The 25,204-nt window shown below is 39.5% G+C and overlaps 1 protein-coding gene across 1 annotated transcript in view; it reads right to left on the bottom strand.

Moving 5' to 3' along the window:
- Positions 1–22,664, bottom strand: part of slc25a24 (solute carrier family 25 member 24) — a 39,029-nt gene extending 16,365 nt beyond the window's left edge. The window contains exons 1-5 of the mRNA XM_062980803.1: positions 22,331–22,664; positions 11,909–12,035; positions 7,614–7,701; positions 5,017–5,128; positions 2,766–2,924 (exon numbers count right to left, since the gene is read on the bottom strand). Of these exons, the coding sequence (XP_062836873.1) occupies positions 2,766–2,924; positions 5,017–5,128; positions 7,614–7,701; positions 11,909–12,035; positions 22,331–22,516 (672 nt within the window). The 5' untranslated portion in view covers positions 22,517–22,664. The remainder of the gene's footprint in view (positions 1–2,765; positions 2,925–5,016; positions 5,129–7,613; positions 7,702–11,908; positions 12,036–22,330) is intronic.
- Positions 22,665–25,204: the final 2,540 nt, after the last annotated feature.

Genomic DNA, 25,204 nt, shown 5'->3' with positions numbered 1-25,204 from the left:
ACCAAGGGACAGCCAGGTTTCAGTTAGGGGACAGGCAGATTTAGGCCTCACTTAGGCTTCTTCCACAGATTATCTAATTTGCACTGGATTATATGGCAGTGTAGACTCAAGGCCCTTCAACACAGCTATATAACCCATTTATAATCTTATATTATCTGCTTTGCACTGGATTATCTTGACTCCACACTGCCATATAATCCACTTCAGTGTGCATTTTATACAGCTGTGAAGAAGGGGCCTCATATAATCCAGTTCTGAGCAGATAATATAAGATTAGAAATATACAGTAGAGTCTCACTTATCCAATGTAAACAGGCCGGCAGGATAAGTGAATATGTTGGATAATAAGAAGGGATTCAGGAAAAGCCAATTAAACATCAAATTAGGTAATCGTTATACAAATTAAGTACCAAAACATCATATTATACAACAAATTTGACAGAAAAAGTAGTTCCATGCGCAGTAATGCTATGTAGTATTTACAGTAGAGTCTCACTTATCCAACACTCGCGTATCCAACGTTCTGGATTATCCAACGCATTTTTGTAGTCAATGCTTTCAATATATCGTGATATTTTGGTGCTAAATTCATAAATACAGTAATTACTATATAGCATTACTGTATACTGAACTACTTTTTCTGACAAATTTGTTGTCTAACATGATGTTTTGGTGCTTAATTTGTAAAATCATAACTTAATTTGATGTTTAATAGGGTTATCCTTAATTCCTCATTATCCAACATATTCGCTTATCCAACGTTCTGCCGGCCCGTTTATGTTGGATAAGTGAGACTCTACTGTACTGTATTTACAAATTTACCACTAAAATATCACAATGAATTTAAAACACTGACTACAAAAACATTGATTATGAAAAGGCAGACTGCGTTGGATAATCCAGAACATTGTATAAGCGAATGTTGGATAAGTGAGATTCTCCTTTAATATGAAATAATTACTGGGATAGAATAATGCAGAACAATATAATCTCTAAAACCAGGACAGTAAATAAACAGGGGAATTCCACACAGGAAACAATCAGGGCCAGCTAACACCTCCCAACAAAGTATTCCCATCATCAAAGTCTGGCAAATCCTGTTTTCTCAGGGCCACAGACAGTAGAAGCACATAAAATATCGCAAACAACATCACTCTGAAAACAAGGGTATTCCAGACAGGAAACAATCAGGGCCAGCTAACACCTCCCAACAAAGTATTCCCATCATCAAAGTCTGGAAAATCCTCTGTTTTCTCAGGGCCACAGACAGTAGAAGCACATAAAATATCGCAAACAACACCACTCTGAAAACAAGGGAATTCCAGACAGGAAACAATCAGGGCCAGCTAACACCTCCCAACAAAAAATTCACTCAGGGAGGAAACAGCCAGGCTTTAAAGCTGCAAGGCCATTACATCCTAATCATTTTTCCTAATTGCAGAATTCATACTTGCATCCAACAAACAAAAAAAACCAATCAGAAATATTGTATATTCACAACCTTTAGGAAATAATATCCCCTGATGGCGCAGCGTGTTAAAGCACTGAGCTGCTGAACTTCTGGACCGAAAGGCCACAGGTTTGAATTGGGGGAGCGAAGAGAGCCCCCACTGTTAGCTCCAGCTTCTGCCAACCCAGAAGTTCAAAAACATGCAAATGTGAGTGCATCAATAGGTACTGCTCCGGCAGGAAGGTAACGCCGCTCCATGTAGTCATCCCACATGACCTTGGAGGAGTCTACGGACAACGCCGGCTCTTCGGCTTAGAAATGGAGATGAGCACCAACCTCCAGAGTAAGACACGACTGGACTTAATGTCTGGGGAAAACCTTTACCCTTGACCTTAACTACCACCAATTCCTCAATACTTTATTTCCCATACCACCAGACTTCGCCACAGCAACGCGTGGCCGGGCACAGCTAGTATAATATATAATGTAATATATAAACATTTCTTGGTGCTCCACAACAAACCTTTGCTTCAAAAAGGGCTCCACGGCTTGAAAATGTTTAAGAACCCCTCGTTTGGACTAATTGGAGTCTTTAAACTCAGTAGAGAGGCTTGCAGAGATCCAAGCCTGAGGCATACCATATTACGTCCTCCAATTCTAGGAATGAGCACAGCTAGCATCTCAGCCGCATGGGAAAACTGCCACTGAAACGCAGAACATTTCCCGAAAAGATCTGTGATACAACATGGCACTTTCATCTTCAGATTTACGAAGCCCAACTGGGTTTAATAACCCAGGCCTCTCAGAATAGGCCTGTCTAAAGTAGGGACCTTATCACATTAGGAAATACTCCGTTTCTGAGACTGTTTGAGAATGATTTCAAATGGGTCCCATCACATGATGTTTGCCCCATCCCATCAGTATTCCGTTGGAATCTGTCAGCAAAGCATCGCAGAAATGCATTATTTGCAGACAAAATTCTAACCATGTTTTTTGAAATACTATGGATTCTTCCATTGCTGAAGCGTTGTTTTTGTGTGATAGGAAAATCTCTATGCAACAATACATTTTACAAGGTCATAGCATGATGTAGAGGGTGTTTTGAATGGATTGGGAGGAGCCAGCCTTCCATGGTGTGATGAGTCAAAATGCAGTATTTTCAAATAATAAGAATCATAATAATCAGGTGTGATGAGGAGAGTATGCATCCAATTCTAAAAAAATAAGGGACGCATATTGATATAAACGGATTATATCCCAATGTGATAAGGTCCTCACTCTTTGGATCCCGAGTGCTAAGCTTAAGGGCACCCACCTGCATCATGACTTTAAGGCGGTCAAGTGGTGCGGTGCCCGTCCGAGAGACTGCACCAGCAACGCCGCCAGACAAAAGCTGCTTCCACCACTGACCGGTCTTTTTCTCTTCTTCAGTGAACTCGTCTGGGATAGTTAAGCTATCTCCAATGTCCAACACCTGTGAAGATGCAAAGGAAAAAGAGAAAGAATCAGCTGTTCAGTTCAACTGTACTGTATTTCAATATAAATAAAACTCATGGTGAGAACATTTTATGCAAAGATTGAAGGAAGCATACTTCCCCCCCCCCAACTCCCCATGATCTCACTTGTTTACATCTGAAACAATGCTCTAAATTAAAAAGACCCACCATTTCAAAAACTGCTCCATCATCATTAAAAATGACAACAAATTGTTGCCTAGAATATGGCTGAAATAAAGGCATTGCATCAGGATATAAAGTGCTTTCCAGACAGCTTTGAAATCCAAATGGTTGCAAAGCACAGTAAGACTTTCTTCCAGGCAGCTTTTAAGGATTATCAGGATTAACCTCTTTACAGCTTCCTAAAAAGATTATTAAGTCCAATGACTTGGCAATTCATCCAAGTATTTTTACCTCAATGGAATTATCAGATTACACTTTTCAAAAAAGACAAACTGTGTGACTTTTGCAACATAATCAGGTTGGCAAGTCAATCCATGAATTTCCAATCCCGACTCTCCTACTAGCTCGCATGTTTTAAGAGCTGTTTATTAGCATCTTCACGCCTAAAGACCTTGGCCTGCACTTAAACACAATCGGCGCTGACAAAATTACCACCTGCCAGCTGCAGAAGGCCACCTTACGGGGATCTGCGCACATTATTCGCTGATACATCACACAGTCCTAGACACTTGGGAAGTTTCCGACGTGTGATTCAATACAACAGCCAGCAGACTGTCTGCTGTGGACACATCTTGTTGTGTTTCTAATAATAATAATAATAATAATTATAATTATTATTATTATTATTATTATTATTATTATTATTATTATTCTTTGTGTTTTGGTTTTTAGGCCTGTTCCAGGTGCTGTCCAGAGTCAGAAAATGGCAATGGATAGATGGCATCAGCTCTACTTTCTTAGATATGGTTCTCCTGGTTTTCTATGGGTGAGTAGGGGGCATATGTTGTATCTCAAAATAGAGTTGATAGGGGGGAACTGGTGCCATTTTTTGAATTAAGCAGGTCAACGATACCCAGAAACAGGGCTAACATTTGAGACACCAAAATGTGTGTTGGCCAGTGATTATTATTAATAATAATTATTATTAATAATAATTATTATTAATAATAATATTAATTAATTAATAATATTAATAAATAATAATAATAATAATAATGATAACCCTGTTTTCCTCTCTCAAAACGAGACTTAGGGGAGAGAGAGATGACTGACAAGGCTTTCCCCAAACAGCATCCCACCTAAACCCCCCCCCAACCCCGAATTCCTTTGGAACCAATGGGACAAGGTGGGATTGAGCGGGGGCTCCACTTTAAAGAGTGACAGAGGGAACACGGCCCAGGGCAGGAATGATGGGCAGTAGGTAAGCCTGTAGTTATCCTGACGGCAACAACCGCATTCTTAATACTGATTGTTGCTGATAACTGGAGCTTACCTTCTGCTACAAAGCTTTTGTTACCAGCAAGCCCAATATCTAGATTTCTCTCCTTGTCCTCTCTGTACCTGATATTCTAAGCAATATTTTAAGCAAATAGTGGAATGGACCAAAGGACTATGCTATTATTGTATCAGAGCAATATGCTGGGAAGAAGTGATGTTGACCTAAATCATGCCTGACTATTTATATTGGACTCAGATATAATATCTATCTACAGTATTTGAATCATATGAAATTCAAAGCAGTTCATCCACTTTTAAGTAATCTTTATAAGCTGTAACGTGGGGCAGTCCTGTAGTCGCTTTGAGTCCCTATATCAGGAGAAAGGCAGGATAAAAATAATAAATATCTCTAGAGAGATCTTGAAAAAGTAACCCTTTAAAACTAAATTCATACTGTTTGTGAGATTGGGGGGAGGGAGTATTTTTCCAAGCACTTTTTCTGAAGCAGAGAAACAATGGCTTATCTTGTGTCACAACTACCAGAAGAGATGCTAATATTTCTCATTAACATTTAAAAGTCTCTTCTCCCTTGTTCCTGGAACCATTCAAAAAGCTAATATGGAAATAGTCCACTTGTAGCAATGCAATGAAAATAGAAATCATACTCACTGTGGAATGCTTCCAGTAACGAATGATGCCCTGAATGTCCGTAGCTGGATTAAATAAAAAATGGTCCCGCCACTCATTCCAGTCCACTGACATGGTCCCATCAGCATCCATGCTTAAAATTCAAAATAAAAGCATCTACATATCACACATTAATTCACATTAAATTATTGCTTTATACAAGTAACAACAAACACGATATGCGGTCTCAACTGGAATTTCTCATTATTATCTTCAGGGGTCATTTCTTTTCATTGTGTCCATGAGTTTTGCTACTGATATGAGATATGAATTTTAGTGTGAAAACTTTCCTTAATTTTTTAAAAATCTTGCTTGCCTTTCAACGAACCTGAGGATGAGATCATCATTATTCCTTTTAAATATATTATAACTGAAGTTGCCCTCCCAGCAGGACTATAAAGAATGAATATGCATTGAGCTTTCTAAAACCAATTCATAAAGTAAATTAATTTCAGTAAAGGATACATCCAGAGTGGCAGGTATTATTTGAACGGCTCTTTTAAAACATTCTGCCCAGTATAAGATACTGATCACCCAACATGGGACCCTTTATCTCCCAGCCCTGCATCTTGGACTAGGGGAGAGGCTCAGCCCCACCCTCTTGAGCAGGAGCCACGCCCACCTCTCTATGCCACGCCCCCTTTCCAGAGTATAAGCCAACCCGAATATAAGCCGAGGCACCTAATTTTACCACAAAAAACTGGGATAACTTATTGACTCGTGTATAAGACGAGGGTAGGAAATGCAGCAGCTATGGATAAATTTCAAAATAAAAGTAGATACCAATAAAATTTCATTTCGTTAATCGAGGCATCAGTAGGTTAAATGTTTTTGAATATTTACCATATTTCAAAGAAAAACAATAAACTAGCTCTATAAGTGGAAAAGTAGGGGCAACAAAAACAATATGGTATCAACAATAATCTAATAATAATAATAATAATAATAATAATAATAATAACAACAACAACTTCATTTGGATCCCACCCTATCTCCCCATGGGGATTCAGGCCGGTTTCCAACATAGTAACAGGCAAACATTCAATGCTTATATAAATAATGCAGAGCTAGATATACATCTATAATGATAGATACTAATTTCACATATGCATTTCCCCCTGAAACGTTTGCAAATCCCTCTGTGTGTGTGTGCATTTCCCCTACAATATTTGCAAGCCATATATATATATATATATATATATATATATATATATATATATATATATATTCATATCTATCTAGACATGTCTATATATATTTGTGTGTTCATTTCCCCTCTGTAATATTTGCAAGCCCTATATATAGGTAGGTAAGAATATATTCATATCTATCCTGACATCTCTCTTTATATAGATATTTGCAGAGACTTGCAAACAAATGAGGGTAAATTCATATATAAAAATAATGTATATGTATGGCTACAGATACACAGGTACATGGATCTATATGTATAAAGGATTTGCAAAGACCTGCAAACATATGAGGGCAAATTCATATATAAAATTAATGTATATAGATATATACACATATAAAGGTACATAGAGATGGCAAAAGCTTGCAAGGGGTTAATGCCTATATATCTGTAAGAGAGTTTAACAAATATTTCAGGGGGAAATGCTTTCATAAGATTAATGAGTATATATTTTTCTTCTTCCTGTCTTGCGAGGGTGGCTTTCTCTTTGCAAAACATTCCCTTGATTAAGAGCGAGGGAGGCTTTGCAAAAGAAAACACACTGGTAGGGAGAAGAGAGAAATAGATCACATATTGCAAGCAATAGCCTGCAGGCTCTGTTGCTGGCCTTGACCTTGACCCGATTATAAGCCGGGGGAGGCTTTTTCAGCTCATAAATAAGGGCTGAAAAACTCGGCTTATCTTCGAGTATATACGGTAATATTTTTTGTGGAAAGGGGGGGGGGGGTAGGCCAAATAAGTTTGGGAACCACTGGGTTAAACCCCTGTGCTGCTGAACTGCTGACCTGAAGGTTGGCAGTTTGAATCCGTAAGTTGGTGTGAGCTCCCGATGTTAGCCCTAGCTCCTGCCAACCTAGCAGTTCGGAAACATGCAAACATTAGTAGATAAATAGGTACCACTTTGACGGGAAAGGCATAAGCAGTCATGCCGGTCACACAACCAGGAGGTGACAATGCAGGCTTTTCAACTTGGAAATGGAGAAGAGCACCTTCCCCTGAGCCAGAGATGAGCACCGCCTCCAAATCCCGAAATGAAAAGAGAAGCCTTTGCCTTGTTTGTGTATGTGTGTCTCATTGTATTGTAACAAGGCACTGAATGTTTGCCTTTATCTATTTACACTGTAATTCACTCTGAGTTCCCATGGGGAGAAGGGCAGAATATAAATAAAGTGTTATTATTATATCATCATCATCATTATTAGGAAATACTGATGTATCCTTATCTCTTCACTTTTTACCCAGATAATGGCTTGTACCTTAACAGGTGGAGTTGTAGATGCACCCAATATGTCTGGGTGCCATAATTGTACAAGGCACACATCAGCACCTCTCATGACACACAGTTTAAGAATCACTCCCTTTCCCAGAAACAAGAATAGTTACTGACCTTTGTAGAATCCTTGTGGCTTGTTTTTCTGAAATATCTATACCCAGTATCTTGAGGGACTGAACAATCTCAGATGCATCAATCTTTCCTTTAAAAATTAGTGAAAACAGATGGAGAGAAATAATATTCTAAAAAACTATCCAGCTCCAAATCAATTGCTTTGGACTGAACAGACTTTTCATTATTATTATTAGTAGTAGTAGTAAAGATAGTAAAGTGAGGAACCATATGTTACTTTTCACCGCAACATCATTTTCTGAAATTGATAATAGCTACGTAAGACTGACAGTGCTAGCACTAGTCCAAAAGAGAGCTTTTACATGCTGGATTTCGTGAAAATTCCTACATACATGTCCAAATTCAATATTAGTAAAATCAACCTACTGAAATGAAGACAGCTTTGTCAGGCTCTTTATACACTGCCATATAAAATGCAGATTATCTTCTTTGAACTGGATTATAATACAGTGTAGACATATAATCCAGTTCAAATCAGAAAATGTAGATTATCTGTTTTGACAATCTGGGGCCCCTTCTGTGTTGCCATATAAAATCCTGATTATCTGCTTTGAACTGGATTATAATGCAGTGTAGACTCATATAATCCAGTTCAAATCAGATAACGTGGATTATCTGCTTGGATATTCTGAGTTATATGGCAGTGTAGAAGGGTCGTTGGTCACAACTACTTTAATTTCACAGTGAGGTAAGATTCAGAGTGGGTTTATTCCCCAAATTTTACAGGTGACTGGGTTATTAAATGTGAAAAGGAAAAAAATTGATGGGGATTTTGGTGTGATAAGATAATATTTTAAGTTTTGTACATTGTTTTTAATTGTTTAATGTCTAATTGTTTTAATTGCTCTATGTTTTATTGTATTGTTGTTTATTGGCATTGAATTTTTCCAGATTTGTAAGCCGCCTTGAGTCCCCTCGGGTGAGAAGGACGGGACAGAAATGACATAAATAAATAAATAAATAATATCAGTTTTTAAACTGAAAACAAATTCCTGGTTGGACATGCACTTCAGAAGCCCTTATTTCCAATATTGCAGTAGGTACAACCCTCCAAATAAACATTCATACACTGCTCCCTCAACCCTCCATATCTGCATATTTAACTTTTATAGATTTGATTATTGGTAGATTTGACCAAAATCTCTTCTCTTATGCAATTGACTATTGAAACGGCCCAGATTATGATTGTGGATAGCGTGGTTAGTAGTGAAGTTATTGTTTTAAATATTTTAAACGTTTTAATGTATTTTAGAATTCTATTTTAAAATGTTTATTTGAATTTTTTAGTGTTTTAAAGCATTTAATAGTTGTCCATGTGTAAAGCTGCCTTGAGTCCCCACTGGGGTTGAGAAAGCCGGGGTAGAAGTGTCGTAAATAAATGAATGAATAAATTCTCTAGGAATCACAGGGTTGTTATGTGTTTTCCAAGCTGTATGGCCACGTTCCAGAAGTATACTTCTCGAACATGGCCATACAGCCCGGAAAACACACAACAACCCTGTGATCCTGGCCTTGAAAGCCTTCGACAATCTTTAGGAATCTCTAGATAATTGGCATCAACTCTATAGAAAACATCTTCCAGAAGTTGACCATATGACATGTCTAGCTCTCCTAATGGAATTGAACTCCTAAAGGACCTGGAGATTCCTAGATATGTGTTCTGACATGCTAAAACGTTTTTTAATTCAGTTATTTCACTTTCATGGGGTCCTGCATCCTCAACCCTAGAGGCAATCCCTCGTGGGTAAGTATGATTGTCTTCCATGGGTAGAGTCTTGGCGATGGGTCCGTAAATGACCGTAGAGACCTATTCTTGATTTGCATGGTCTTTCACAATGAAGACATAGATTTCCAAGGGAAAAGCGGTCACAACAAGGGCTTGCTTGCTGTGTCTTCCTCTCGGCACCTTTCCCCCTTTCACCCTCTATTCATGCCTCTTCAAAACCCATAGTACTGTTGTTAACAGATGACCTCCAGTTACAAAAAGGCCAGAGCTTCCCAGATCTCCTGTATACTAGTTATTTTTAAAAAAATTAAATATTTTTATTTTTAAAAGTTGTAAAACACCCACAATATGCATTACAAACATAGACAACCCATCACCCACAATACAACATATCCCCAGTGCGACCCACCACCTTGACTCCTGACACTAAACAATGAAGAGTTTATACATAATTTTGTTTAACCTTCTGTGCTTCTGGATCAATAAATTCCCCTTGTTTTTATCACTTAGATTCTCCCATCAGATATGCTAAGGCCAGCTTCCAATTTCTTTCAAAAACTTCATGACTTTCATGTTTCAGATTGCTAGAAATGTTGGCCATCTGTGCATAATCCCTCAATTTATCATTCCAATTTTTAATAGTTAATGCTTTTTCACCTTTCCAATCACTGGCAATCGTTATGCATGCATCCGCAAAACTGTAGAGGCAGATTTCTCTTTCTGGCTGCACTAGTTCATCACTGAATAACCCTAAAAGGCACATCCCTGGATTTTTTTTACTTTGTTGTGGATCATTTTATTTGTTTCTTTTATATGTTTTTTTTCCAATAGACCTGCACCAATTCACAAGACCACCATACGTGAAAGAAGGTCCCTTTCTGTGTTTTATACCTCCAACAGCATCCTCATTGTGATTTGTCTATGTTGGCTAGGAGAGCTGGGGTTGTATAACATCTGTAAAACATTTTATATAAATTGTCTCTTATTGAGGCTGCCACTGTAAATTTAAAGCCTTTTTTCCACAGGTTCTCCCAATTATCAAAGCCTATGTTTCTTCCTAGATCTTTTGCCCATGAAATCATGGAGGTTTTTACTTGATTATCTTCCAGGTTGTAACCTAGAATATATTTATAAAGTCTGGGTATTAAAACTTTTTTTCCTTTGTCTAATATAGTTTCCAGTACTGATTTTTTGAGGCAAATTCCTTCTTTTCATCCTTTTTAGATCTTTCATAATCTAAAATTGTTGGTAACGAACCAACAATGAAACTGGTGGTAACGAAACCAGTCTTTGATACCCAATTCATCTTTCCCCCTCAATGCCCATTAGCCATTAGTTCTGGTAAGTAATTCCCCATAAGTTCTATTGTGAGACCCTCATTCTTCGAAGAGGTCTCACAATAGCTTCTAATGGTCTCAACCACAAAGGTGTTTTCAGTTGCATAGCTAACTTGTACCTATTCCAGATATCTATTAGGCTTCCTCTAATTATATGTTTGTTAAAAGCCTTATTTAGCCTCACTCCTTCATACCATAGGTATGCATGCCACCCAAATCGTAATCCATATCCTTCTAGATTAAGTAAATTGGTATTCTTGAATTGTATCCAGTCTTTGAGCCAACTCATGCAGGCGGCTTCATAATAAGTTCTTAGGTCTGGTAAGGTCTTTGATGTCAATTAGATTCTTGTAAGCAATCCTGGCTTTTTTCCCAGACCAAACAAATTTCATATGTTTTCCATATGTTAAAATTTTTTGTCCCTTTGATGATAGGTATGTTCTGAAATAAAAAGAGCATTTTTGGGAGTATCATCATCTTAATTATTGCTACTCTGCCCAACCAGGTTAATGGTAACTTCTGCCAATTATTCAGGTCTCCTATATTCTAAATATACAGCGTACTGCTTCCAGCTACTTTTCCAGTTATGATTCATGCTGGTAGACTTCAGAATACTAATAAAAAAACTCATTTACTGTTCTACAACAGTTTTCGACAACAGTAAACCACATTAAGAATTTAAGTTTTCTATTATAATTGCCAACTGTAATTGATCTTAGCAGGGGGTTGGACTGGATGGCCCATGAGGTCTCTTCCAACTCTACTATTCTATGATTCTATGATTCTATGATCTATTGAACCAGGTTTGAATTATGGTTTAGCACTACAGAATATCAAGGTTCAAATCCCTACTCAACCTGTGGGTGACCATGGGCTAGTAGCATCAGAAGAAGAACATGGCAAACTTCATATAAACAAACCTTGCCGAGAAAACACCATGATAGGGTCTTGTTCAGATCACAATGAATTGGAAATGGCTTCAAGGCATATAACAACTACAACCAACACAAGACATTGATTCAGTGAGACCTTTAATAGAAACATTTTCTTGTTTGTTTCACTTGGCTTAATAAATTACTGTTGGTATTTTGAATTCCTTTATTGTGGCTGGATCTACACTGCCCTATATCTCAGGATCTGATCCCAGATTATCATATTTGAACTGGATTATATGAGTCTACAGCAAACAATTAAGAGAGAAAAATTCATCTTACCGTCATTGTTTTTGTCCAAACTTTTAAAGGCTAGTTTCATTTTCTTCTCATGATCTTTAAGATACTGCGTGAATTCTTCAAAGTCCAGTCTGCCATCCTGGTTAGTATCACCAGCTCTGAAAATTTTCTGTTAAAAGGGCATAATGAAGAAATATTAGCAAACACTTAAGCAAAGAAACAAAACATTTTAAAAGAATTCTCATTTTCTAAAATACAGTTATTTTTATATCATATATTCATTCATTAAGTAAAAATTAATCCAAAAAAACCCAGAAATGTGGACGAATAAAATAAGCAATTTAGCTAAGCAGTGTTCTCTTTTTGGACAAGTTGCACGGAATCTTTCTACTGAAATACTACAACCTCTTATTCCAGTCAACAGAGAGGAATATCCTATTAACATCACTGTACGCTGAAGGTCAGCTGTGACGTAAAAACCTCTAACAAGCGTACGTTGAAGATGTAACCATAATTCATACTGCCTGACAAAAGTACCTAGTTACATCATACTGTTAAGCATTGATCATTTGCTAGTGAGAGGATTTATCAAACGCCTCTTTCTGATGCCACATTTCATTAACTAAAGTATGGTCACAATAATTCTTCATGAAATAACACACACAAAAACAGAACCTGGAACATTTTTTTAAAAAGAAACTCTTTTCAGAATAAAATCTGGGTTTTGCTACTTACTGAAAATAGTAATTCAATGCAATTACATTATTATTAGTATTTCAATCACTCATTATTATGTTTTTTCTTCTTGTTGTTCCTTAATTTTATAAACCTGCACTGAAATTTAATACCCTTCAAAAAATTTCCCTTCAAAAACATATCTTAGATTGCTATCGCCCCTATTCTCAGATGTTTCCTGAAGATTCACCCTGTTAGATCTTGAAAGAACATGCTTTGTTGTAATAACATCTTAACATTTACCTATGGCAGCTGTAGCAGTTAAATACCCTAAGGGCATCAAATCTTGCCTAATTTTGAAGTTAAGCAAACTGAGTCCTGGTTAGCACTTGGATCGGAGACCACCAATGAAGATCAGGTGCTGTAAGCTCTCTTTCAAAGGAAAAAAAAAACTGGCAAAATCACCTCTAAGAATCCCTTGCCTAAGAAAATATATGGGCTCACTATAAGTCAAGGGGCTGAGGTGGCACAGTGAGTTAAACCACTGAGCTGCTGAACTTGCTGGCAGAAAAGTCGGCAGTTCAAATCCAGGGAGCGTTGTGAGCTCCCACTGTTAGCCCCAGCTTCTGCCAACCTAGCAGTTCGAAAATATGCAAGTGTTAGTAGATCAATAGGTAACGCTCTGGCAGGAAGGTAGCGGCGCTCCATGCAGTCATGCCAGCCATATGATCTTAGAGGTGTCTACGGACAACGCTGGCTCTTTGGCTAAGAAATGGAGAAGAGCACCAACCCACAGAGTTGCACAACTAAACTTAACGTCAGGGGAAAACCTTTACCTTTACTAACTGTGCTCCATACAGCCATACCAGCCACATGAACTAGGAGATGTCTACGGACAACGCCGGCTCTTCGGCTTAGAAATGGATCACTTCCCATCACTCCCCAAAGTAAGAGTCGACTAGACTTAATGTCAAAGGAAAACCTTTACTTACAAGTCAACAGCACAAGCATGGCAGGTCTGGTTTGTATGTTTCTCTGCCGCAAAAGCAACAAAAATCCGGCCACAGAAACAGCAACAGTCAGAAACTAATGAGTGAATATTCAACTTTCTAGCATGTTCGAAGACCAGTTTCCTGGGAGGATCAATGAACAAAATATGTTAGGACTACAATTTCCACCATCCATGATCATATAAAATGGGGGATGACGAAGGGTGTAGTCCAACACATCTGGGGAGCATGACATTATGGAAAGCTTTTTAAAATAACATACTCGTAGATAAGAATGCTTGAATATACAGTACAATCACAGGATCTGTATTCTGTACAATTCACAGGACCTGTATCCAAAGTTTCATTTATCCATGTCCAACAAAATATGCACTCTCTAGACATTTTCTAGGTTCTCCAGTGCAACTCTATGCCATTCCTGGGCAGAAGTACTTCATTTCAAGAGGTCTCGGTATTGCCTACGGTTTGGCATATCACTAATATCTACGGTTTTGCAAGTCCTTGTGGGTAGTAAAGGGAAAGGTTTTCCCCTGACATTAAGTCTAGTCATGTCCAACTCTGTGGGTTGGTGCTCATCTCCATTTCTAGGCCGAAGAGCCGGCATTGTCCATAGAAGTCTCCAAGGCCATGTGGCTGGCATGACTGCATGGAGCGCCGTTACCTTCCCGCCGGAGCGGTACCTATTGATCTACCCACATTTGCATGTTTTCAAAATGCTATGTTGGCAGAAGCTGAAGCTAACAGCGGGAGTTCACCCTGCTCCCTGGATTCGAACCACTGACCTTTCGGTCAGCAATTTCAGCAGCTCAGCCATTTAACCCGCTGTGCCCCTGTGGGTAGAGTAGCAATACTGTAACCACTATTTGAATAAAAAAAGCAACTGGGAAGTGCTCTTTTATTCAAATAGTGGTAAACCGTCCTATCTTTCTGCCAAGAAAAAGCTGGGAAACAGGTTTAACCAAGTTTAACTTTAAATACAAGTAAAAACAATTGTATTAAATAAATAGGTCGCATTCAAAAGATTGCTGGATTAGGAGATACAAACAAAAGTACTTTTTACAATGCTTGTCTTGTGGAACACAAACCCGCTCACTTCTTCTTTACTAATTGAGAGGTTTTTCTTCTCGTGACTGTCCATCAGCATGACTCAAGTCAACCAGACAGTATAGCATGCCATCTATACACATACTAGAAGTGAAAATATATGTGTATGTATGTGGCTGCAGTGTCCATTTACACAGATAAGCTCCCATTTCCACAAATAGCTATGGCTCCCACTACTCAGGAGACATCAATGGCCCTCCCTCCAATGACACTGCAGGTTATAGCGAGCTCCATGAACATGTCCAAGAGCCCTGCCAATGTCCTCCACAAACACCATTCATACAGGGACAATTTCGTCCTAGATTTTCCGTTTTTCCTCCACCACAGACACCCCGGTGTTTCTTCTCCATTGGTGTGGAATTTGCATGACCCCACCCACTGCCCCTCCCATAATCCTTTCCTATTCTTTTCTATGGCACACAGCAAAAGGAGGAATTGATCAGCAACTGAACATAACAGAGAGGTTTGGGGAGAATTCATTATGATTTATAGGAGTTGTAGGTACTAGGATGTATAGTTCACCTGCAATCTAAGAGTACGCTGAACTCCACCAACGATGGACTTGAAACTAATTTGGCACACAGATCCCTCACGGCCAATGAAAAATACTGGAGGTCTTTGGAGGGATTTATAGGAGTTGTAGTTCACCTACATCCAAAGCACACTATGAACCCAAGCAATGATGGATCTGGACCAAACTTGACATGCATACCTGATATGCTGAAATTTGAATACTGGATAGGGGTTTTTTGGGGGGTTTTTTTGGGGGGGGGGGAAACGAACCTTCCTTTCTGGGAGTTGTAGTTCGCCCACAACCAGAGAAACAGTGACCTCCACCAATGATGGTTCTGGTCCAAACTTGGCACACAGAACCTCCATGACTAATCCAACCAACTGGATGGGTTTGAGGGGACTAACTCACCATAGTGGGAGTTGTAGTTTACCCTACATCCAGAGAGCACACTGAACCCCACAGATGAGGCATCTGAAGCAAACTTGCCTAGCATAACAAATTTTAAGGACTGGTGGAGATTTTTGAGGTTAACTTGGCATAATGTGAGTTGTAGCCCACCCACAACCTTATGCATTTTGTACAATTTTTAACATGACTTTTTCAAATAACCCGGACAACACCAGGTACCCCAAGCTAGTATACAATAAGATAACCGATATAACAATTACCATTAACTTGGACACACTGCCAGCAAACAGACAATTGTTGGGAACTATTGCTAAACTACTATGAGTACACAGAAATGGCTTGCAAGAATGCCCTGGCTTAGATAAAACATGAACTATTGTATTATGGTAAAGTCAACAATGTTTTATGTATCTGATCATATTCAGCAGTGAAATAGGTTCAAAGGCCAATATTAATTGCCCTAATGAAATACTCATGTTATGTTAATGATACATATTATGGAAACCTACTAATGAAAGACATTTCTAAGTTTCTAAACAACATTAATGAGCAATATACTAACAGCAGTATATTGTTCAAAAGTGTACTCGTTATGGTTTAATGAACTGAGAAGACGTGTAACTGCTTTTCCTTTTTCAGTTCGGCATACTGAAAATGTAGCAATGTGCTCTGCAACAGGATCAATTTCCAAATAGGAAACAAATACAGTAGAGTCTCGCTTATCCAACGTCCACTTATCCAACGTTCTGTATTATCCAACGCAGTCAGCCTTTTAGTAGTCAAAGTTTTTATAGTCAATGTTTTCAATGCATTGTGATATTTTGGTGCTAAATACATAAATACAGTAATTACTACATTACGTTAGCGTGTATCAAACTGCTTTTTCTGTTGTTGTTGGGGTTTTTTTTTGTAAAACATGATGTTTTGGTATTTAATTTGTAAAATCATAATGTGATTTAACGTTTAATAGGCTTTTCCTTAATCCCTCCTTATTATCCAACATTTTCACTTATCCAACATTCTGCCGGCCCGTTTATGTTGGATAAATGAGATTCTACTGTATCTGGATCAGGGGGCCTCAAACTTTTTAAGCAGACGGCCCTCAGACTGTTGAGGAGCTGGACTATAGTTTGAAAAAAAAAACATGAATTTTATGTGCATTTCACATATGTGCAGTGCAAAAAAAAAAACCATGAAAGAACAACATTGTTTCAAATGAACCAGCATAAATTTATCAGTATTTCAATGGGAGGTATGGATCTTTTTGGGCTGGTAAGACAGTCAAATTTATTAGGATTATTGTTGTTATGTGCCTTCAAGTAGTTTCAGACTTAGAACGACCCTAAGGCCCCATCTACACTGCTATATAAAATCCAGATTATCTGCTTTGAACTGGATTATATGGCAGTGCGGACTCATATAATCCAGTTCAAAGCACATAATGTGGATTGTTTGCTTTGATAATCTGGATTATATGGCAGTGTAGATCCAGCCTAAATCTAAAGTTTAGGGCTGGGTAAAGGATCTTGAAGGGCCACATCTGACCTGCGGGCCTTAGTTTGGGTACTCCTGATCTGGATGCAACCACAGATCTTGCACACAGCTTGCTATTATATGATCCTCGGGTTCTGTTGCTATTCCTAAGTTGCAAGCCAATTTCAACACAGTATATATAGTACAAGTAATAAAGAAAATCTGCATCTAAACAATATGGTACATCTAGTACATAGGTGGTTTCTTAAGGAGAATGTGGTGCAACAAGTTTGGTAACATTCATAGCAAAACGGCCAGGAAAATCAGATTGCCATTCACAGAGAGACTGAAATAACTATAACTGAACTATAACTGAATTTAAAGCTGATGTGTTTCAATCTACAAAGAAAACCTATTCAACTGTGGCAACAAATAAAAGAAATGGCCCATAGAATGGAAGTGCTCATTATACATCCCAACCCCCAAGAAAAGAGTCACCAGGGATTGCAGTAACCACACGACCATTGTATTAATCTCCCATAGAAGGAAACAATGTTCACATTTCTACAACAATAAATGGGGCTCAAAAAACAAAAAGGCACTAGGGATCATATTGCAAACATATGTTGGATAACGGAACAGACTAAAGAATCTCAGAAGAAAATCAACATGTATTTTAAGGTTTTGATTGTGTAGATTACACTATGTAACAAGATTTTTGTTCCTGGGTTATAAATGTCATATTGATTTTATTATAAAAACATGGGAAAAGTTTTTTAAACTACAAAAACTTTGTTTTTACGGGACATCCTCCAGCACATTTTGCTACAGTTTTTCAATGAATATGTCATCAAGTCTCATCCAATTCAACATAGTTTGTGACAGCCACAGAAACAACATTTCTGGAGTATAACAACTCCTTTCAAAGTAAGTACCACACAATTAAACAGGCAAAAACACTTTCAAACCAGGAACATATTTTTGTCAAATTTTGTTATATAGTGTAATTGAACAGATCAAAGAATCTCCAAAATCAGTATATGGTTTAAGGATTTGATTGTGTAGATCATGGAAAAACTATGGTTTGCTCTTGAAGACAGATGTGCCACCAAATATTACTGTCTAGGATGAGTAACCTATACTCAGGACAGTAGTTCAATGTGAGAACAGACTATGTAGAAATAAACAGATTACAATTGGCAAGGTGACCATGCAAAGCTGTATTTTATCACCAGCTCAACTAGTACGCTGAATGTATCATATCTAAAGATGGATTCGACTCAAAGGAGGCATCGACATTTTGAGACAGGGATGTCAACAATTTATGAAAGGCAGATGAAGGCACAATAGTACTAGAAGAAAAGAACTAAGACTTGGAAAAACTACTGAAAAAAGTCAAGAAAGAAACTGCAAGGGGAGGTTTACAGTTGAATCTTAAAAGATCGCAAATACAGTAGAGTCTCACATCCAAGCTTCACTTATCCAATATTCTGTATTATCCAATGCAGTCTGCCTTTTAATAGTCAATGTTTTTGTAGTAAATGTTGCAATGTTTTAGTGCTAAATTAGTAAATACAGTAATTACTACATAACATTACTGTGTATTGAACTGCTTTTTCTGTCAATTTGTTGTAAAACATTATGTGTTGGTGCTTAATTTGTAAACTCATAATGTAATTTTATGTTTCATAGGCATTTTTCTTAATCCCTCCTTATTATCCAACATTTTCGCTTATCCAATGTTCTGCCAGCCCATTTATCTTGGATAAGTGAAACTCTACTGTATTGACCACAGATGATCTATGTAACTTTAAAACAGGAGGTGACAAAGCAAATTTTCAATTCCTTGGCCAAGTCATTAATCAGAAAAGACTAGGGCCAAACAGCTGAATAAAATCCCACATTTTCTGATTTGAACTGGAATACAGTATATGGCAGTGTGGGCTTTGATAACCCAATTCAAAGCAGATATTGTGAGATTTTCTGCCTTGATATTCTGAGTTATATGGCTGTGTGATTACACTGCAGTAAAATCCAGAATATGAAAACAATCCACATTATCTGCTTTGAAATTTATTATCTGACTCTACACTGCCATATAATCCAATTCAAAACAGATAATCTAGATTTTATATGGCAGTGTAGAAGGGGCAAGGATTAGCAAGGGTAAATATGAAGGAATTAAGACAAGAACCTGAACTGTAAAGATATATAATTGAATACTAAGGTCAGATGGGAGCCCTTAGTGGAGCAGCGGGTTAAACCGCTGAGCTGCTGAACTTGCTGACCAAAAGGTTAGTGGTTCGAATCCAGAGAGTGGGGTGAGCTCCCATTGTTAGCTCCAGCTTCTGCCAACCTAGCAGTTCAAAAATATGCAAAGGTGAGTAGATTAATAGGTACCACTTGGCAGGATGTTAACGGCACTCCATGTAGTCGTGCTGGCCACATGACCTGGAGGTGTCTAAGGACAGTGCCAACTCTTTGGCTTAGAAATGGAGATGAGCACCAACCGCCAGAGTCGGACATGACTAGACTAAATATCAAGAGAAAACCTTTACCTTTACTAACCTCAGACTGCCCATCCCATCGTATTTCCAAGTTCTGTGTATGATTGTGAAAGCTGGACAGTGAAGAAAGCAGATAAGAAGGGCATCAACTAATCTGAAAAATGGTACTAGGGGAGTTCTGTGTATATCATGGTCATAGAACCTAATCTGAAAAATGGTACTAGGGGAGTTCTGTGTATATCATGGTCATAGAATCATAGATAATGTGGGATTTTCGCCCTTGATATTCTGGGATATAGGGCTGTCTGGAAGGGTTATCTGACTCCAGTTCAATGTGGATTTTATAAAGCTGTGTGGAAGGGGCCATTGTGCTATCTGGATTATATGGCAGCATAGATGAGACCTTAGGGGTTATGCAATACCGATGAGAATGTGGAAGGATGGGTGCTTTGTTTTGTAATTGTACATATATACTGTGCCCAGGGGATGGCATTTAATTTCATTGTACGACGTAGTGACCATAAAGTTATTCTATTCTAGTTGAAGCCCCCTTCCACACACCTGTATAAAATCCACATGGAACTGGGGTATATGGCAGTGTGGACTCAGATAATCCAGTTCAAAGCAGATATTGTGGAATATCTGCCTTGATAGTCTGGGTTATATGGCTGTGTGGAAGGGCCGGAAATCTACATCCAAAAGATTCAACTATGCATGGCTTCAAGAAAAATAGTAATTGCAAAAGCCATACCTTGACAGTTTTACCATGCAATTGTGACTTGAGCATCTGTGAAGTTTGGGTGTTAACAGGTTGAGGGGCCCTGGAGCAAAACACAACAAATACCAGATACTGCACCCCTTTAGGCAGTATTTGTTGGATTCTAGAATATTTAGGGACACCTAGAATACTGTGTCCAATTCTGGACACTGCAACTGAAGGGAGATGTTGACATCCTGCATTGTGTCCAGAGAGCAATTAAAATTATCACGGGTCTGGAGAACAAGCCCTATGAGGAGCGGCCGAATGAGCTTTGTATGTTCAGCCTGCAGAAGAGAAGGCGGAGAGGAGACATGATGAGGACCATGTATAAAGATATGAGGGGAAGTCATAGGCAGGAGGAAACAAGCTTGTTTTCTGCTGCCCTGGAGACTAGGATGCAAAACAATGGCTTCAAACTACAGGAAAGGAAATTCCACCTGAACATCAGGAAGAACTTCCTCACTGTGAGAGCTGTTCAGTAGTGGGACTCTGCCCCGGAGTGTGGTGGAGGCTCCTTTGGAGGCTTTTAAGCAGAGGCTGGATTTTTTTTTTCCGTGTCAGGAACGACTTGAGAAACTGCAAGTCGCTTCTGGAGTGAGAGAATTGGTCGTCTGCAAGGACGTTGCCCAGGGGACGCCCAGATGTTTTTATGTTTTTACCATCTTTGTGGGAGGCTTCTCTCATGTCCCCGCATGGAGATGGAGCTGATAGAGGGAGCTCATCCACACTCTCCCCGGGTGGGATTCGAACCTGGCAGCTTGCAGATCAGCAACCTTCAAGTCACAAGGCTTTAACCCACTACTCCACCGGGGGCTGGATGGCCATCTGTCAGGGATGCTTTGAATGCAATTTTCCTGCTTCTTGGCAGGGGGTTGGACTGGATGGGCCATGAGGTCTCTTCCAACTCTAGGATTTTATGTATGGCAGGCATCCTCACACTCACAACCTCTGAGGATGCCTGCCATAGATGTGGGCGAAATGTCAGGAGAGAATGCTTCTGGAACATGGCCAGTGTAGAATCCTAGAATCCTCTAGGACAGGGGTCCCCAAACTAAGGCCCGGGGGCCAGATGCGGCCCTCCAAGGTCATTTACCTGGCCCTCGTCCTCAGTTTTATAATATATTTTATATCATTTAAAATAATATAATATATTATATATACATATAATATTGATAAAATATTATAATGTTATACAATATAATATTAATAATACCATATAATAATATTAATTATATGATATATATTACATATAATATTACAGTATAGTGGTATAGTTCAATATAGTAATATATAATGCTAATATTGTGCTATGCTAATAATATAATATATTGTATGTGCATACAGCTGCTCTGAATCCCCTTCGGGGTGAGAAGGGCGGGATATAAACATAATAAATAAATGTAGTAAATGAATAAATAAATAATTTTAGACTTAGGCTCGCCCAAAGTCTGAAATGACTTGAAGGCACACAACAACAACAATCCTAATTAACTTGACTATCTCATTGTCTAGAAGGCCCACACTTCCCGTTGAAATCCTGATAGGTTTATGTTGGTTACAATTGTTTTCATTTCTAAATATTGTATTGTTCTTCCATTGTTGTTGTTGTTTTGCACTACAAATAAGACATGTGCAGTGTGCATAGGAATTTGTTCGGGTTTTTTCCCCAAATGATAATTTGGCCCCTCCACAGTCTGAAGGATTGTGGACCGGCCCTCTGCTTTAAAAGTTTGAGGACCCCTGCTCTAGGATTCTACACTGCCATATAAAATCCACATAATTGCTTTGAACTGGATTATATAGCAGTGTAGACTCCTATAATCCAGATCTGGATGATCTGCTTATGGCAGTGTAGATCCAGCCTGAAAGTGTTGGGCTTTGTAAAGGAGAATGGACGCCTTGCAGCTTCTACTTCTTGGGGAGGTTTTCCTGGCGTGAGGTCTTGCGTGATACTCCTTTAAGACCTGCAGATGCATCCCATCGCCTTCTTTCCTTTCCCATAGGGAGACCCACCTTCTCGGCGTCCTCGCCCAAGGGGATGCCCAGCGCCTTGAGGCCGGCCTGCAGCTCGGCGATGTCCACCCGGCCGTCCTCATTGAGGTCTAGCTTCTTGAAGAGGCTCTCATACCGGGATGGCGGAGGCTCGGGGGCTTGGCAGGCGGCCTCCGGGAGCACCCAGCCCCGCAGGAAGCGAAACATGGCGAGGCAGGAGCAAAATGGAGCCTGAGTTGACCCTTCCTTTTCCTTTTCCTCTCCAGCAGACGAGGAGCCACCACACCCAGGGCGGGGAGCAGGAAGGGGAGAGCCCCGCGCGCCCGCCCGCCTCCTTGGGCTCCACGAGCTGCTGCGTCGTCACCGCGTGGGCGGGGCTTGGGGCTGCCCCTCCCCGTGACGTCAGAGGAGGGGAAACCCCGCGGTTCCTGGGACGCCTTCCAGGCAGGGTTTGCTCCTCCGACTAATTCAAGGGGGCATTTTTTTTTTTTTTGGCAAACTGGGGAGATCAAATGGGGGATAGAAAAACAAAACATGATATATTTTGAACATAAAAGGCACTGCAGACTAACTCAACCAGAGAAATCAGCCATAGTAGAGCACTTGACGAACCAACCTGGACCCAGTATATTATTTGAGAACACAGAAATGCTGGACCACTCCAACAACTATCATGTCAGACTACACAGAGAAGCCATTGAAATCCACAAGCATGGGGACAACTTCAACAGAAAGGAGGAAACCATGAAAAAGAACTAAATCCGGCTGCCAGTATTAAAAAAACTCAAAAATCAGAACAGTAAATAAGAAGCAACACTCTGAAAACCAGACATGGGAACCAAGGGCAGCTAACGACTCTGAACAAAGGATGCCCCCAGACAGGAAGCCAGGAGATGAAGCTATTCAGTGCTAATTGAGGTGATTAACTACAACATTCACATTGGCCTCCAACTTTTTTTTTTCGTGTCAGGAGCAACGGAGTTGCTTCTGGAGTGAGAGCATTGGCTATCTGCAAGGACGTTGCCCAGGGACACCTGGATGTTTTACCCTCCTTGTGGGAGGCTTCTCTCATGTCCCCGCATGGAGCTGGAGCTGACAGAGGGAGCTCATCCGTGCTCTCCCCGGGTGGGATTCGAACCTGGTAGCTTTCAGGTCAGCAACCCAACCTTCAAGTCATGAGGCTTTTATCCCCTAGGCCACTGGAGCCTCCAACTGACAAAGACTTCTTCTCTCACCCTGGACTTTCCACAGATATATATAAACCTTCCTTGCTTAGTTTCTCCATACCTCACAACCTCTGAGGATGCCTGCCATAGATGTGGGCGAAACGTCAGCAGAGAATACTTCTAGAACATGGCCATACAGCCCGAAAAACATACAACAACCCAATATGATATATTGGTTACTTACTGTTATGGCCCCTACTACACTGCCATCAAAGCAGATAATCCACATGATCTGCTTTGAACTGGATTATATGAGTCTACACTGCCATATAATCCAGTTCAAATCAGATAATCTGGATTTTTATGGCAGTGTAGAAGGAGCCTAGACTGCCATATACTCCCAATTATCAAATCAGATAATCCACATAATCTTTTTAATTAGATTATATGAGTCTACACTGCCATATAATCCAATTCAAATCAGATAATCTGAATTTTTAATGGCAGGTTTAACTGCCATTCTGGACCAGAATGAAGAAGGCGGGGCCAGGAAGACATCTTTCTACCATGTCTCCTGTATCAATTTAATGATATAATGCTATATAATAATATTATACTATACTAATATTATAATATATTGTATATACATGTAATATTATTAATAATAATAATATTATGATGTAATACAATGTAATAATAATTATAATTCACTATTATAATTATATATTTATATTACATGCAATATTACTAATAATATTGCAATATAGTTGTATAATATAATATATTGTATGTATATATAGTTGTAAACCGCCCTGAGTCCCCTTTGGGGTGAGAAGGTGTTATCGAGACCGCAGTTAGCCCAGATCTGCCCTGTGAGGGAGATCTGAAAGGGAACGAGCCTTGGCGAGCCGTTAGGGAGGCAGAAAATAACCCGGAATATAAATTTACCTGAGACCGAAAGGAAAAGACTCTGCCAAGTTGAAGGAAAAAACTGCCAAAGTGTTTATTTAGCGATTCAGCTGAACGGACATCCAGCAGCGATAGATCGACATGCAAGATGTAATTTTACTTTGAGAAATAAAGCCATTTTATACTTCAAGTTTGAAGTCTGTTTGAACTTCCCGCCCTGTCCCCCCCCCCCCCCCCCGCTCATCTGGCTGCTGATTGGGCAAGGGCGCCGCACTAGGCGGGAGTTGGGCTTCCCGCTCTGTGCCCTGAGCCAATGAGGAGCAACCCTCGCCTCTGCCAGGGCCAATCAGGTTGGGGAAGGCGGGAGTCAGCTAGACAATGGGTTTTGGTGAATGAATCATTGGAGTTATTTTATGCAAAGCGATCACCCAAGGCTAGCGCCTTCCAGGATAATCTTAAGATTATTGCTGTTTTTTGAATAAGGTCATTTGGGATGTCCGGGGTCCTTTACGCACATACACAGTTCATGAATACCTTGAGGTATGGCGGAGATGTCAGTTTATATTGACACTATGAGATTACAGAAACAGGACCAGTGGAGAGTCTTCCTTTGGCTCCCCAGGGGTCCAGGATGGGATTGTGGTCAACATTACCATATGAGATACAATCACCCGTGGGGCTGCTCCGATCTAAGGTGACAATCTCTTAGCTATGGGTCATGCAGATGCAAATAGATAAGATTTTATGGTGACAATTTGTCCTCTTTTTGTGCGAAGCCCAGAATCTAGGGTGAGGAAAGGCAGGGATTTCCGGGTCAGCT

Source organism: Anolis carolinensis, chromosome 4, assembly GCF_035594765.1.
Source record: "Anolis carolinensis isolate JA03-04 chromosome 4, rAnoCar3.1.pri, whole genome shotgun sequence".
Lineage (NCBI taxonomy): Eukaryota > Metazoa > Chordata > Lepidosauria > Squamata > Dactyloidae > Anolis > Anolis carolinensis.
Note: the sequence above shows the minus strand (reverse complement) of the source record. Positions and strands in the feature narration are given on the sequence as shown.